The 13,302-nt window shown below is 54.3% G+C and overlaps 1 protein-coding gene across 1 annotated transcript; it reads left to right on the top strand.

Moving 5' to 3' along the window:
• Window positions 1-506: 506 nt before the first annotated feature.
• Window positions 507-5,993, top strand: LOC105888247 (dnaJ homolog subfamily B member 6-like). Its single transcript, XM_012812963.2, has 2 exons — window positions 507-780; window positions 4,711-5,993. Exons 1-2 carry the CDS (start codon window positions 615-617, stop codon window positions 4,791-4,793), a joined length of 249 nt encoding a protein of 82 aa, XP_012668417.1. The 5' UTR covers window positions 507-614; the 3' UTR covers window positions 4,794-5,993.
• The last annotated feature ends 7,309 nt before the right edge of the window (window positions 5,994-13,302 follow it).

Here is a 13,302-nt window from a genome sequence, read left to right as displayed (position 1 = left end):
GGCCAAACTGCAACAAAAATATAGCCGGGCATTGTGGTGGGCACCTGTAGTCCCAGCTACTTGGGAGGCTGAGGCAAGAGAATTGCTTAAGCCTAGGAGTTGGAGGTTGCTATGAGTTATGATGCCGTGGCACTCTACCAAGGGCAATAAAGTAAAACTCTGTCTCTAAAAACCGGATTAATGAACACAACTTTGAGTGTGAGGTAGAGCGAGTCTGCCTCAGGGCCAGGAAGCCCCCCTCCCCAAGCAAGCTTGTTCCTGCCCCAGGTTCCAGGGCTCCAGCTGCCGCCTGGGTGTGAGCCTGTCCCTCCAGGGTGCTTGCTGATTCTCACCACGGACTTGTGACTTGTGAAGGGACGTGCACACAGAAGATGGGACTGTGCTGGGGGTGGGCCGGGAGCTCCTGCTGCTCTCTCTTTCTGTCCCCCCATAGGAAGCTCAGGCTCCTGTGGTCCTGCTGACGAAGGGAGGTAAAGCCTTCTTGTCCTGCAGAGCTGTGGCAGCGGCGGGGATCCCTTCACCGGCCAGAGAGAGGGTGCCGGCCACCTGCTCACGGTTCTGTCGGTGCTGTGCTTTCAGGTGTGGCAGACGAGAACGCCCTGGCGGAGGAGCGCATGCGGAGAGGCCAGAGTGCCCTGCCAGCCCAGCCCACCTCTACCCGCTCGCTGAAGCCACCGAGACCGGCCTCAGTGCAAAACGCACCCCCCCACACCTCTGAGGACAGCGAGCAGGGGCGCCTGCGAACCCCTGGGCCCTGGGAGGCCACCACGTCTGCAGCAGGTGTGCGCAGGGCAGCTGCTCCTCCAGAGGCCGAAGGAGAGCAAGGACCAAGCCTGTGCTGCTGTGTGCTGACCTGAGCAGGCCCGGCTGGCAGCACCTCCCCTTCTGCTCACCCTGTCCCAGCTCCCAGGAGGCGGGCCCAGTCTGGCACGGCTCACAATTAAACCTGGGTCCCTGGGTCCTGTTGCCTGGGGTGTGTATGAAGTGCATTGTCTGGGCAGAGGAGGACGGAGCGGCCAGGCCTGCCTGGTGCTGCTTTCATCCGACATGCTCCTTCTAGTAACTTAGCGCTAGTGCTTGAGATTGTGACCTGGCCACTTGCCCACGGTCTGCTTCAGGCCTCTGTCTTGAGTCTTTTGCTGAGCTCTACCCCTCAGGTGCGGTGTGGGCCCCTGGGTCACTTCTGAGGGTGGGTGCCTTAGAGTTGTCCCTGACTAAGTTCTCACTTGTCCCATTTCGGCTGGAAGTAACCAAGATGACCACAGGGCTGGTTCTGTGGACTTAGCGAATAGCACTTTTAAGCAGGAGGTGGCAAAGATGGGGGTGAGCCCTTCAACTTCCTATTGAAAATCCATCCCTTAAGATCCTTTCTGGTCCTTCTCAGATGACCCAAAGTTGCCTGTCATGGTTTTGGGGGGATAGAAGGAAATGCACCCTCACCCGTAAGAGCCCAGTGCACGCTTTGTCCTGTAGGTGGGTTGTGCTGGCCTTGGGTGGGCACAGTGTCCCCTTCCCTGTGGGGCAGACTGCAGGGCCGAGTGTGGCCAGAAAGCCAGGCAGGGGACCAGGGGGTGGTTCTGAAGGTCTTAGTGTGTTCTGGGGGTAACATTGGATTGAAGGCTCTTCACAAGGTGCAGGGCAGAGCAAGGGGGTAGATTCTGTTTTATTGCACAGACACCTTAGAGGTGTCTGGGCTGCAAGAACACTGCACATGTGGCCTGCTTGGTACCTGTCATTCCCCAGGTGATGGGCTGCTCGGATAAGGTGTGCAGATGACGGGCTGCTCCGCGGAGCAGGCGCCAGGCAGGAGGGGTCAGCCTGTCCAGAGGCATCCCTGTCATTACTCCCAGACTGGGCTGTCCCCTGTCCTGTGGGTACTGTTGCTGTGGCTTCCCAAAGACCACACCCATCCAGTGGAAGATCAGGGGCTTGTTGGGAAGCTGGTTGGGGAGGTGGGGCATAGAGTGGCTCGGAACCAGCTCTAACACCAGCTCCCACAGTGCTCTCCCTATTGTCAGGGGCCAACAAGCTGCTTTTGGGGGAGGAGGAGGGAGGCCAGTTAACTTAGGGATCCAAGTGCAAACCGTTGTGGCAGACTCTGGGGCTGCTGTAGATAATCTTTAGTCCTTTCATAGGGGTATCATTTTTCTCCTGTTTCTTCCCTTCTTCCCTTTGAGTTATGAGGTCTTGAAGAGCATGAAAGTTAAATACTGCAAGAATTAAAGACACAGTTTTCATAGAAATAATAGTGAACACATGTTAAATTTTTTTTTTTTTGGAGATGGAGTCTCACTTTGTTGCCCTCTGTAGAGTACATTGGTATCACAGCTCACAGCAGCCTCAGCCTCCCAAGTAGCTGGGACTATAGGTGCCTACCACAATGTCCAGCTATTTTTTTTTTGGTTGAAGTTGTGGTTGTTTGGCAGGCCTGGGCTGTATTCGAACCTGCCAGCTCTGGTGCTGTAGCCGCTGAGCTACAGGTGTACTGAGCCCATGTTAAAGGTTTTTAGTTTTTTTTTGAGACAGGGTCTCACTCTGTTACCCAGGCTAAATGCAGTGGCATGATCACAGCTCACTGTAGCCTCAAACTCCTGGGGGCCTGTGTGATCCTCTGAAGTAGCTGGGATTATAGGTGCAAACTACTTAGCTAAGTTTTATACTTTAGTAGAGACAGGGTCTCCTCCTTGCTTGGGCTGGTTTTGACCTTCTAGCCTTGGGCAATCCTCCTGCCATGGCCTCCCAGAGTGGTAGGTTTGCAGGCATGAGGCACCAACTGTGCCCAGTTTCAAAGACTTTATTTTAACTATTTTTAATGACAGCTATCAAAGCTGATTAAAGGAAGGTTCAAGAAGCTGCTGGAATAGAAAGAGAGCACTTGAATTAATTTGCAAGGTAGATTGGTTTGCATGTCTGCAGACTCACCTAGCAGCAAGGAGGCTGGCAGGGTTCCTCCCTGCAGACTGCCCAGGACACTCCTGGGCTGAGCACTGGCAGCCTTGCTGCCCAGGAGGCCCCTTGTCTGACACTTAGAGGGTTGCTGGTCTGGCTTCTGGGTGCTTGAAGGGCCCTATAGTTATCTTGTTGCTATATTAGCAAGTCTTCAGCACTTTTTCTTATAAAGAAACCCACAGTGAGGAGCTTCGTTACTCTGGAAGGGTCAGGGCCCACTGCTCGCTGAGTGACAAGGGGAGGGGTGCAGTTTCACAGTCAGAGCGGCCCATCTGCTTTTCCACTATCTTTTCCTGTCCTGTTGCCTCCTAGGATCCAAAATGCAGCCTGTCTGGCCCCCAGTCTGGTGGGACTGCCTCCTTTGCTATGGCCTTGGGGGAAGGTTGTAGTGACCAGCCCTGTCTTCTTTCTTTCTTTCTTCCCATAGTAGTAATTCAGGGGAACTTTTCCCAACCATGGCTTTGATATTTGGCTTTGATGGAGTGTGGCGTTTGCAGTGTTGTCTGGGGTGGTGGGATGTGCTCAGCCTGCTGGAGACCTTAGGTCTGCAGCTGTGTGCCATTTGACTGGGTCTGCAGCTGTGCACCGTGCAACTGGATCTGTGTGCATGTGACAGGGTCTGCACCTGTGGGCGTGCAACTGGGTCTGCAGGTGCATGTCCCCTATGGAGGGGGTCAGGGTCAGAGCAGTGTGGGATAACCCACTGCTGCAGGTGACCAGGGTGAGCCACACAGGGGACGCTGCTTCGGGATACAGTTGCATGGATTAGGTGTTTTCCTGGTGGTTTCGTGTCTCTGAGGTGGTCTTGAGTGGGTGGCGGCCTGTGACCCAGGTGTACAGGCGCAGCGATGGTTGTGCATGGTCTCTTGGCAGGCCGAGCTCCAGGCTCGCTGTGCCCTGTTGGCTGTCCCAGTGCTGCTCGGTCAAGCTGTTGACGCTGGTTTCTTTCTTTCTTTCTTTTTTTTTTTTTTTTTTTGAGGCAGAGCCTCAAGCTGTCCCCCTGGGTAGAGTGCAATGGCTTCACTGCTCACAGCAACCTCCAACTCCTGGGCTCAAGCGAGTCCCCTGCCTCAGCCTCCCAAGTAGCTGGGACCACAGGCGCCTGCCACAACGCCCGGCTATTTTTTGGTTGCAGCCATTATTGTTTGGCCGGTTCGGGCTGGATTTGAACCCTCCACCTTAGATGTATGTGGCTGGCGCCTTAGCCGCTTGAGCCACAGGCGCTGAGCCAGATGCTGGTTTCTTGTTGCCCCAGTTGACCATCAGGCCCATTTCTGCCCTTCATCAGTGTAGACTGAGCCAGACATGGTTTCTGTGGAGCTGAAGTCAGTGACTTCTGGTGCTTTGGACAAAAGAGGTGTTTTTTCCTTGGCTTGGTCATGGCTTTGTTCTGTAGCTGTTGACGATCAGCACATGGCACAGGGACTGAGGAAGGCGCTGTCCTCAGATCTGAGGGGCTCTGGCTGTGCTGAACCCTGCAGAGTTCAGCTTGCGGGGAGGTATGGGCTGGAGGACCAACTGGAGCCTCCCGCAGTGCTGGGCCCAGGTGCTCTAGTGCATGCACTGCAGGGCTGTGCCCGCGTCCCCAGCCGTCAGCCTGCACTTTAGAAAGGCAATCCATGTCTTCATGGCGCAGATGTGGCCGACACAGGTGACGTGCCTTTTTTCTTAACACGGGGAAGTATTCAGAAAACATGTTTGCCTCTTAACGCGGAAGCACTCCCTGCTCTGCACCGTGTCTCACGAGCCGTGTCTCCGTAGGGGTCAAGGAAGGTGGCAAGAGGAAGAAGCAGAAGCACAAAGAGGAGACGAAGAAGAAGAAGTCGGCCAAGGGCAACCACTAGCTGGACTGGCCGGCACGCGCACGCAGCACTCGGCCCCGCGTGCCTGTGCACACCTGTAGGTAGCAGCATTCACAAGGCCACACTCTTTAATCAGGATTAATAGGATTTTGGACACATGTTACACACTGGTCAGGGCAGGATGTCAGGAGACGGAGTTGATGAGATGGGCGGCGGCGATGGAAGTTTGGGACACAGCCTCGACTTCTTACCAAGTTCTGCTCAGAGCTAATGCCGCCTGTGTTTTCCTCCTGAGCTGTCACCAGCACCCTGCTGTGACCAGTTTAGCTTCAGAAGTACAGCAAGGGCCCGGCAGGTAACAGTGATGCTTGCGCTGACTTCTTTCCTGCTGGCGGTGGTGTTTGTGCTGGGAATGTGCTTGGGGCGATGCCGTTGCATTGAGCCATCAGGGCGCTTCCAGCCTCCGCAGGGCAAGCTGCCAGGAATTGCTTCAGATGTGAAATCGTTTCTTATATTTATTGTTTTAGTTTTAATCCTCTCCAGGTAACCCAAATTTAACTTCAAATATTATTCAGTTTTTGCTAAATTTCATCCTTTTTTCTTGACTCACAATTGTTCTTTTTAGCAGAAAAATCTTTGCTGAGCAAAACCGTGTAGCTTCTGTAGGTTTGGGTAAGCCTAGGGAGCCCTAGGCTACTGCTCACACAACTTGCAAAAGTAATCCTACATTGAGCAAGAAGGCTGAACTAAGTATTTCAGCTCGCAAACGTTGCCTCCTTAAAAATAATTACTTTATTCTGGGTAGATTCTGCCCCGCTTCCGGGATTATCCCATTTGCAGAACTTGAGGCTTCCTCTCCTGCCCCTGTGAGCACTGGGTGGGTCTGGGTGGGATCTCACTGCCTTCACCTCTTCCCTGCACCTCCCCTCGATGACTTTTTTCTTCCTTTTACCTGAGGATCTGTCGTTGCTTTTCCCTTGTCCTCTAGGCAGTGAATGAAAATGCTACAGTTTTAATCTAGACAGTCCATGTAGCCATGCCACAGGCTGGAAGCCAGAAACCAGCATGGTCCGTGATCCTGAGGTGACGTTTGTAGGAGAGTGCAGCGTGTGTGTTTGGTTTTGGTGGGGAGGGTGCAGGTGTTCAGGCAGGGAGTGGATTGTTATTTGATGGTTTTTGTGGAAAATGTAACCCTAAATGCATTATGTATTTTAAGTGCTACCTACATAAATAAAATGTTACTGAGAACAGCTCACTCGCCTTCATTTGTAAGTATCAGTAAGTTGGACTGCTAAAAATAAAAGCCCAGTGAGCATACCCTGTGCGAAGCCGGTGTGGCCTTGGTGGGAACAGGCCCCACCGAAGAGTCCTGTCCCCTCAGGGCCCACCAGGGTTTGTGGTTTCATAGCCTGTTGTGTGATTTGGGATTTTTTTTTTTTTTTTTTTTGAGACAGAGTCTCAAGCTGTCGCCCTTGGTAGAGTGCTGTGGCCTCACAGCTCACAGTAACCTCCAATTTCTGGGCTTAAGTGATTCTCTTGCCTCAGCCTCCTAAGTAGCTGGGACTAAAGGTGCCTGCCACAATGCCTAGCCATTTTTTGGTTGTAGTTGTCATTGCTGTCTGGCAGGCCTGGACTGCATTCGAACCCGCCAACTCTGATGTATGTGGCTGGCGCCTTATTCCTTAGTCATTTGAGCTACAGGCATCAAACCTCTTTTTTTTTTTTTTTTTTTTTTTGAGACAGAGTCTCACTATGTTGCTCTTGGTAGAGTGCTATGGTGTCACAGCTCACAGCAACCTAAAACTTTTGGGCTTAAGCGATTCTCTTGCCTTAGCCTCCCAAGTAGTCACAATGCCCATCTATTTTTTTGTTGCAGTTGTAATTGTTGTTTAACTGGCCCAGGCTGGGTTCAAACCTGCCAGCTTTGGTGTTTGTGGTCAGTGCCTTAGCCACTTGAGCTACAGGCGCCGAGCCTTGATTTGGAAATTTTTAATAAGAGGTGAATCAGCAGTGCCTGTGGCTCAAAGGAGTAGGGCGCCAGTCCCATATGCCAGAGGTGGCGAGTTCAAACCCAGTCCTGGCCAAAAGCTGCAAAAAAAAAAACAAAAACAAAAAAACCCCGAGGTGAATCATTCATCTCAGCTGCTCAAATCAGCACAAGAGCATGTCCAGGCTGCCACCATCAGGTCACGCCCATTGTCGAGAATTGGAGCGAACCTACAAAGGAACCTACAGAGGCAGTGATTGCGAGTGGGGAAGGGCCTGCATGTGGACGCCTCCTGCACACCTGGTCCCAGGTGAGGACAGCAGTGTGGAGCTGATGGGTCGGGCCCTGCTGCCACCCCTGGGCCTGAGCCCCATGACCCCTGCGGCTTGTGGGTGGTGGTTTAGGCTGCTGGGGAGGGGAGGGGAGGGCACAGCTCAGTGCTGTTATCTCTGACCTTTGTGATTTTGAAGTACTAGGCTTGGTTTCACATAGGGACCTGGGTGAGGGTCCAGGAGGTATCTGGAGGAGCACAGCCCAGGACCACCTATCACTTCCCCTTGTCAGGGATACTGAGGCCTAAAGACCACACTCCATGAGTGATAGACACTTAGACCTGCTCACAGTCACAGGAAGTATCTCCTCCCCCCCAATGCTGTGTGTACCTCCCAGGCAGTCTCTGCACTGGTGCCTCCCGCAGTTCTGGGCTGGCTCAGAGCTAGGAAGGTGGCAGGTGTGGTCCACAGGGGATGCAGACTAACAGCAGTGCTCACACCTGCATGTTTTTTTTTTTTTTCTCTGCCAAAAGAAGTTGTTTGTGTTTGTTTGTTTGAGACAGAGTCTGTCACCCTGGGTAGAGTGCTGTGGTGCCTTAGCTCTCTGCAACCTCAAACTCCTGGGTTCAAGCAGTCCTTTTGCCTCATCCTCCTGAGTAGCTGGGACTACAGGCGCCACAATGCACAGAGTCTTGCTCAGGTGGATCTCAAAAGCCTGACTTGAAGGGATCCTCCTGCTTGGCCTCCCAGAGGGCTGGGATTACAGATGGGAGCCACCACACTCAGCCTCTAAAATAAGTTTTTCTTTTCTTTTTTTTTTTTTTTTGAGACAGAGCCTCAAGCTATCCCCCTGGGTAGAGTGCCATGGCATCACGCTCACAGCAACCTCCAACTCCTGGGCTCAAGCGAGTCTCCTGCCTCAGCCTCCCAAGTAGCTGGGACTACAGGCGCTCGCCACGCCTGGCCATTTTTTGGTTGCAGCCATCATTGTTGTTTGGCGGGCCCAGGCTGGGGATTCAAACCCGCCACCTTAGGTGTATGTGGCTGGCGCCTTAGCCGCTTGAGCCACAGGCGCCGAGCCCTAAGTTTTTATTTTCAAAACCAATTAGAAGGAAAGTCAGCATTCATCTGGTCTGTCTGGATTCCAAATTCTTGTTTTTCTACTCAGCGTGCCGCTGTCAGTGTCACTGGCTGGGTGTGCACCTGGCATCCGTCCTGATTGCTGGGTGGGCCCCAGGCCTGGCGAGGTGCCTTTGCTCTGTCTTTATCTGCTTCTACCACAGGGATGCATCTGTTGGCCGCTCTGTTCATAGTGGGCTGATGGGCTCTGGGGCCAGCTGCTACCAGTGTTGCAGTGGTGGCCTGGGAACTGGACCACTGTGGACTCTTCCCCAGGGGCCAGTGGCCCCCTATCTTGTACCTTCTGCGCCCTGCTGAGCCATCTCCCTGCAGGCAGGTGGCAGTGGTTGTCCATTGCCTTCTGACAGCCATCTGTGTTCTCCCAGGGAGTGCAGCCCTGTCATGGTGCTGTCTTCCAAACCCAAGGCTCCGAGCATACAGATTAACCAAACTGGCTGTGCAGGCCAGCCAGTGGTCATCATTTCCACCAGAGAGCTGAGCCTTCTCATCCCCAGTACTCTATTGGCCATGAAAGGTGGGAAGAACCAGTGTGTCCCCTTTCTGCTTATCTCTGGATAGCAAGCTGAGCTGACACACCCTGGACAGCAAGCAGGACCCTCAGGGTTTGCCCTGAGGACACGGTGGTGGCCGGGGCACCTGAGCAATAGAGGCCAGGCTGTCGAGAAGGGCCTGGCCATGAGGACACCGGTATCTGGGGTCATGGGTCGGGCCAGGGCAGGAGGGAGAACATGGTTGGATGTGGAAAGAAAGCAGCTGGAAGTTGGGCATTAGGGCCAGGTGATCCCAGTTGTGGACGGAGTGTGGGTGGTGTCAGCTTTGCTACAGGTGGCCGTGTCCCCATCCACTGTCATCTCAGTTGGTGTGAGTCCACATAGCACTGGGGCTCCTGGGGGTGTGTCGTGAGCTGAGCAGCCCCTGGGGCCTGCAGGGTGGACACTCTGGGACTGTGCCTGCTTTCCACACCCCTCTTCTCAGGAACTTTTCTCCTCTGGCCCTTGGATGCCTGTGAGCCCAAGACTGGGACAGGAGGTATAGGGTCCTGCCTGGAGTGTGGAGACTCTCCCATGGTAGGGCCTGCTGTGGGAACTGGTGCTGTGCCCCCCCTACTCAATTTACCCCCCCCCGGCTGGATGGCAGTGCTGGCTGCTGAAAGCCAGTCATCTGGTAGCTCACTGTGGACCCTTCTTGCACCGCTGATGGGACCCACAGCTGCTGTGCTCAACACAGGGCCAAGGGCCTTGGACCCAGGGACCAGCTGAACTATCATTGCCCAGGCCGCACCCTGGGGCAGGAGCAGGCACATGGCCTTATTGGAGGAGGATTCTGGGGGGCAGCCTAGGGCCTTTGGAGGTGACCCACCATCCCCTGTTCTGCTATTTCATTTCCTGAAGTGATGCTCAGCCCCCAGCACTCAGCCTAACCCGGCCCCATCCGACCCCTCCCAGCCCCCACCTGGCCCCACTCAGCTCAGCCCAGCCCAGCCCAGCCCAGCCCCTTGCTCCTGTCTTTGCTGATGTCCTAGGCTCCTTGTGAGTGGAACCAGAGCCCAGGCAGCACACGCCCATCTGAACCTGGCCTGGTGTGCCTGCAGTGTCTTGGGGGCCAGGCTTCTGGAGCCTCTGTCAGAGCCCCTTGCCTCCTGCTCTGCAATGCGGACCCCATGCCACCCTGTTTCTCCTTTGGTTGACACCAGTGGCTTCTGCCTGAGCTGCTTGTGACTGACATAACATGCCCAGCGGCAGTGTCCCCTTACCTGAGGTGCATGTTCTGTCTCTCTGTGATGGGATGCCAGCGTGGTGTGGGGGATGCCAGGGTGTCCCTCAGCCCACAGAGGGTCACAGCTGCTGAGCCAGTCACCCTCCCTCACGGTACCCAGCTCACTGACCCACCCAGCACAGCTAAAGCTCAGGCCCGGCACCTTCTCTGGGCGCTTGCTCCTGCCAGCCCACCCCTTTCTCCCCCAAGTACCCAGCTGGCCAGGAAACAAGGCCTGTACCCCTGGTGCTGTGGTCTGTGGGACCCTCAGGCTAACCTCTGCCCCAACCTGGTTTCTCTGTCCAGACCTATGGAGCTGCCGGTGATAGCTCAGGTGAAGGGTCTCTGGGTCTCTAAGAGTGACGCGGCTTTGACTGAGGTAGTTTCCGTCTACTTCCTCCCTGTCCCCTCCCAGCCTCCGTCACCCCAGGTCACTAGGTCTTCTGCTCTCGTTTATGTCCAAGATAGCTGGTACAGCCCAGTGTCCTGTTTGGGCCAACCCTCTCGTACCATGAATGTTGCTGTTCTCTACTGGACATTGGTGGGGTGGGAGTGACCAAGGCTGCCTCCAGGGACCCAAACTTGTGAAAGAGGGTCCCTGGTAGGAGCTGGCACTGGGGCACCCAAGAAGATGCCACCCCTTCCCATTGGTAAAGCCTTGAGACGTTGGTGACAATGGCTGTGGGCTTGGCGCCTGGCTCCTGTGGTGATGACATCCAGGCCAAGGTGGCCCTAGATCACAGATCAGGTGAAAGAGGGTGTGTGGCAGTGGTGGGCTAGTGAACGGCTTCTCAGAGGAACTGAAGTGTTGCCCACTTCTTCGCAGAAGGAGCCTCCCCACGGGAGCGAGGTTGCTCTGTCAGGGGCCATTGTGCCTTCCTAGCCCGTCCAAAGCCAGGTTTGTAGGTGAAGTTATGGTGTCTCAATGATCCAGGAGGCAGACACAGAGTGGTGACCAGGCCACGGGGACGTCTGTGCCTGTGCCAGCTTTCTCCAGGTGCTTATCCTATGTCTGGGGCCACGTCTTGGGAAGTAGGTGACAACCGGGTGGCCTGCATCCTGAAGGCCTTTCTGGAGGTGCAGGGAGACTTGGGCGCACATACTGCCAGCTCAGCTCCCGCAGCGGCACAGATGGGGTGCTCTGGGTAGACTTTTGTCCTCTTAGCCCTGGAGCTGGGGGGGGGTGCTGCCTCCTCCCAGGTCCCTCCTAGGCCTGCTGCTAGGTCCTCCCACAGCCTCACCACAGAGCAGGGAACCATCCATCTGCTTGTGTCCTCACTTCTTTCCTCATAAGGTAAGGTGACCAGACGTCCCACTTTTGAACAATTTGTCCCGCATCCTGCGGTGTTTTACAAAAGCCCTGATTTTTGGAAAGAATGCACGACAAGCTAGGGAACGGTCGGACAATGGGAAGGGAATATACAGTTTTCAGCTACTGAAAAGGTTAATGTAACTCCATTTGGGAATGAAGAGGTTAACGTAACTTCATTTGGAAATGAAAAGGCTAATGTAAACTCCCTATTCCCCTCCTGGGCAAGGTCGCCCAAGTGGACCAGCACCCTACTTCTTTGAGCCACAGGCTCCGCCCTATACATAATTTTTTTTTTTAATGTATTGTACTTATGTTGAAATTAAAAATATATATAACTATTTTTGCGTTCTATGAAAATTTTTGTTGCTCCATATAGACCAAATTTTTAAATAAGGACCCCCCTCCCCTGCCCGCGGCCTTGGTGTCCCGCTTTACTGATGTTAAAATCTGGTCACCTTATCATAAGGACGCTAGTCAGGTTGGGTCAGCGCCCACCAAAAGGTCTCATTTTAACTAAATTGCCTCTTGAAAGACGCAGTCTGCAAATATAGCTGTGTTCTGGGACCCTGCTGCCCACTAGGCCTGCGCCTCCCCCACTGCTCAGTGGCCCTGCCTGCCTGCCCCGAGCCATGCTTACCCGCTTACCTGCCTTACCCGCTACCGCCCCGCCTCCTAAGCCAGACAGTTTCGGGAGCAGCTGTGGTCCCCCAGGGACGATGACATGGTCAGAGAAAGCCTGAACGGCCAGTGCACCAGGCTGCATCCCTCACTTTTGTCTGTGGTTTTATAGCTTTTCGCTTGATCAACGTTCATTCTTGGTAGACAAACAGTTCGGTCTTTATGGCATAAAAATTACTGTTTTTCTGACCGACTACCCATTATGTGGTGACATTGGGAGGCGCTGGGTGACAGGGGCGATGAATCTTCCCATTATTGAGAGAGTGAGTGTGATTTGTGGGGCTGATCCCCTGGCGGGGCCTGGGCAGAGAAGCTATTGGGTCCTGGACAGGGAATGGACCTGGACGGAGGGGCTGTAGGGGACTGCACTGGTTGGATTTGGATAGAGGGGCCAACTTGCTCAAGTCTTGGCCTTGTCCCTGGCTCAGGCCATTCCCGGCAAGGCCTGGGAGGGTGTGGAGACCTGGGGCAGGAGGTGACCCTCGTGTCCACTGGCCGGACCTTGGAGACCTGCCTGTTTTCTCCTCCTCTCCCCCACCCCAGTTGCTTCCTGCGGGGGAGGCGTTGGGTGTCAGTGTTCTCTGGCCCCTGTGGGCCTGTGTGTCCTCCCTGTGTGTGAGAATGCAGGTCCAGTGCCAGGTCCACTGACAGGGTGGGGTCTGGGCTCCTGCTTCCTGGGGGTTTCTGCTCCTGCCTCCTGTTCCTCACACAGTCATTCTCGACTGGTCACTTTGCAAAACCTGGTGAACATACCTTCTGGAAATTGGGAGGGCCAGTCCCTCAGTGAGCACTCACTGCACAAGGTGCCCCATCCCCTTGCTAGAGGAAGCCTGACTATATGGGCCTCTGAGAGGGAGGAGGCTGCTCCATGGCTGCTTTGGGGGCCTCAAATAAAGCAGCCACTGTGTGTAGCTGGGCTCTTGGGTCAGGAATTTAAAGGGAGACTTCTTAAGATGTTCAGGGTTTCAAAGTCTATCCGAGTGCCATGGTCACCTGTCCTAGGATCCCTTTCAGGTTCGAGGGGTCCTGGAAGTGGCCTGGGGTTGGGAAATCAGAGAAATCTGATTTCTCTGGACTTTTCACCTTGAGAGAGAGCTGAGTATCAAGGGGCAGCCCGGGCAGGTGCCACAGAGGGTGGAGATTGTGCTAATGTCTCTGCCAAAGCAGCAGGGATGGAGGGGACAGTGTTCTGAGTTCTGGCAGCATTTAGTTGTTTTTTTTTTTTTTTTTTTTTTTTGAGTCAGAGTCTATGTTACCCTCGGTAGAGTGCTGTGGCATCACAGCTCCCAGCAACCTCAAACTCTTGGGCTTAAGTGATTCTCTTGCCTCAGCCTCCCAAGTAGCTGGGACTGCAGGTGCCTGCCACAACATCTACCTATTTTTTTGGGTTTTTTTTTTTTGCAGTTT

Source organism: Otolemur garnettii, unplaced genomic scaffold, assembly GCF_000181295.1.
Source record: "Otolemur garnettii isolate 467f Iridium unplaced genomic scaffold, OtoGar3 scaffold00235, whole genome shotgun sequence".
Lineage (NCBI taxonomy): Eukaryota > Metazoa > Chordata > Mammalia > Primates > Galagidae > Otolemur > Otolemur garnettii.
Note: the sequence above shows the minus strand (reverse complement) of the source record. Positions and strands in the feature narration are given on the sequence as shown.

What these genes read in the sequence shown, in the direction of transcription:
- LOC105888247 (XM_012812963.2), top strand. Translation starts at nt 615, where the DNA reads ATGCGGAGAGGCCAGAGTGCCCTGCCAGCCCAGCCCACCTCTACCCGC. An exon ending in GGCCACCACGTCTGCAGCAG is followed by an intron (nt 781 to 4,710) that starts GTGTGCGCAGGG and finishes GTGTCTCCGTAG; the next exon opens with GGGTCAAGGAAGGTGGCAAG.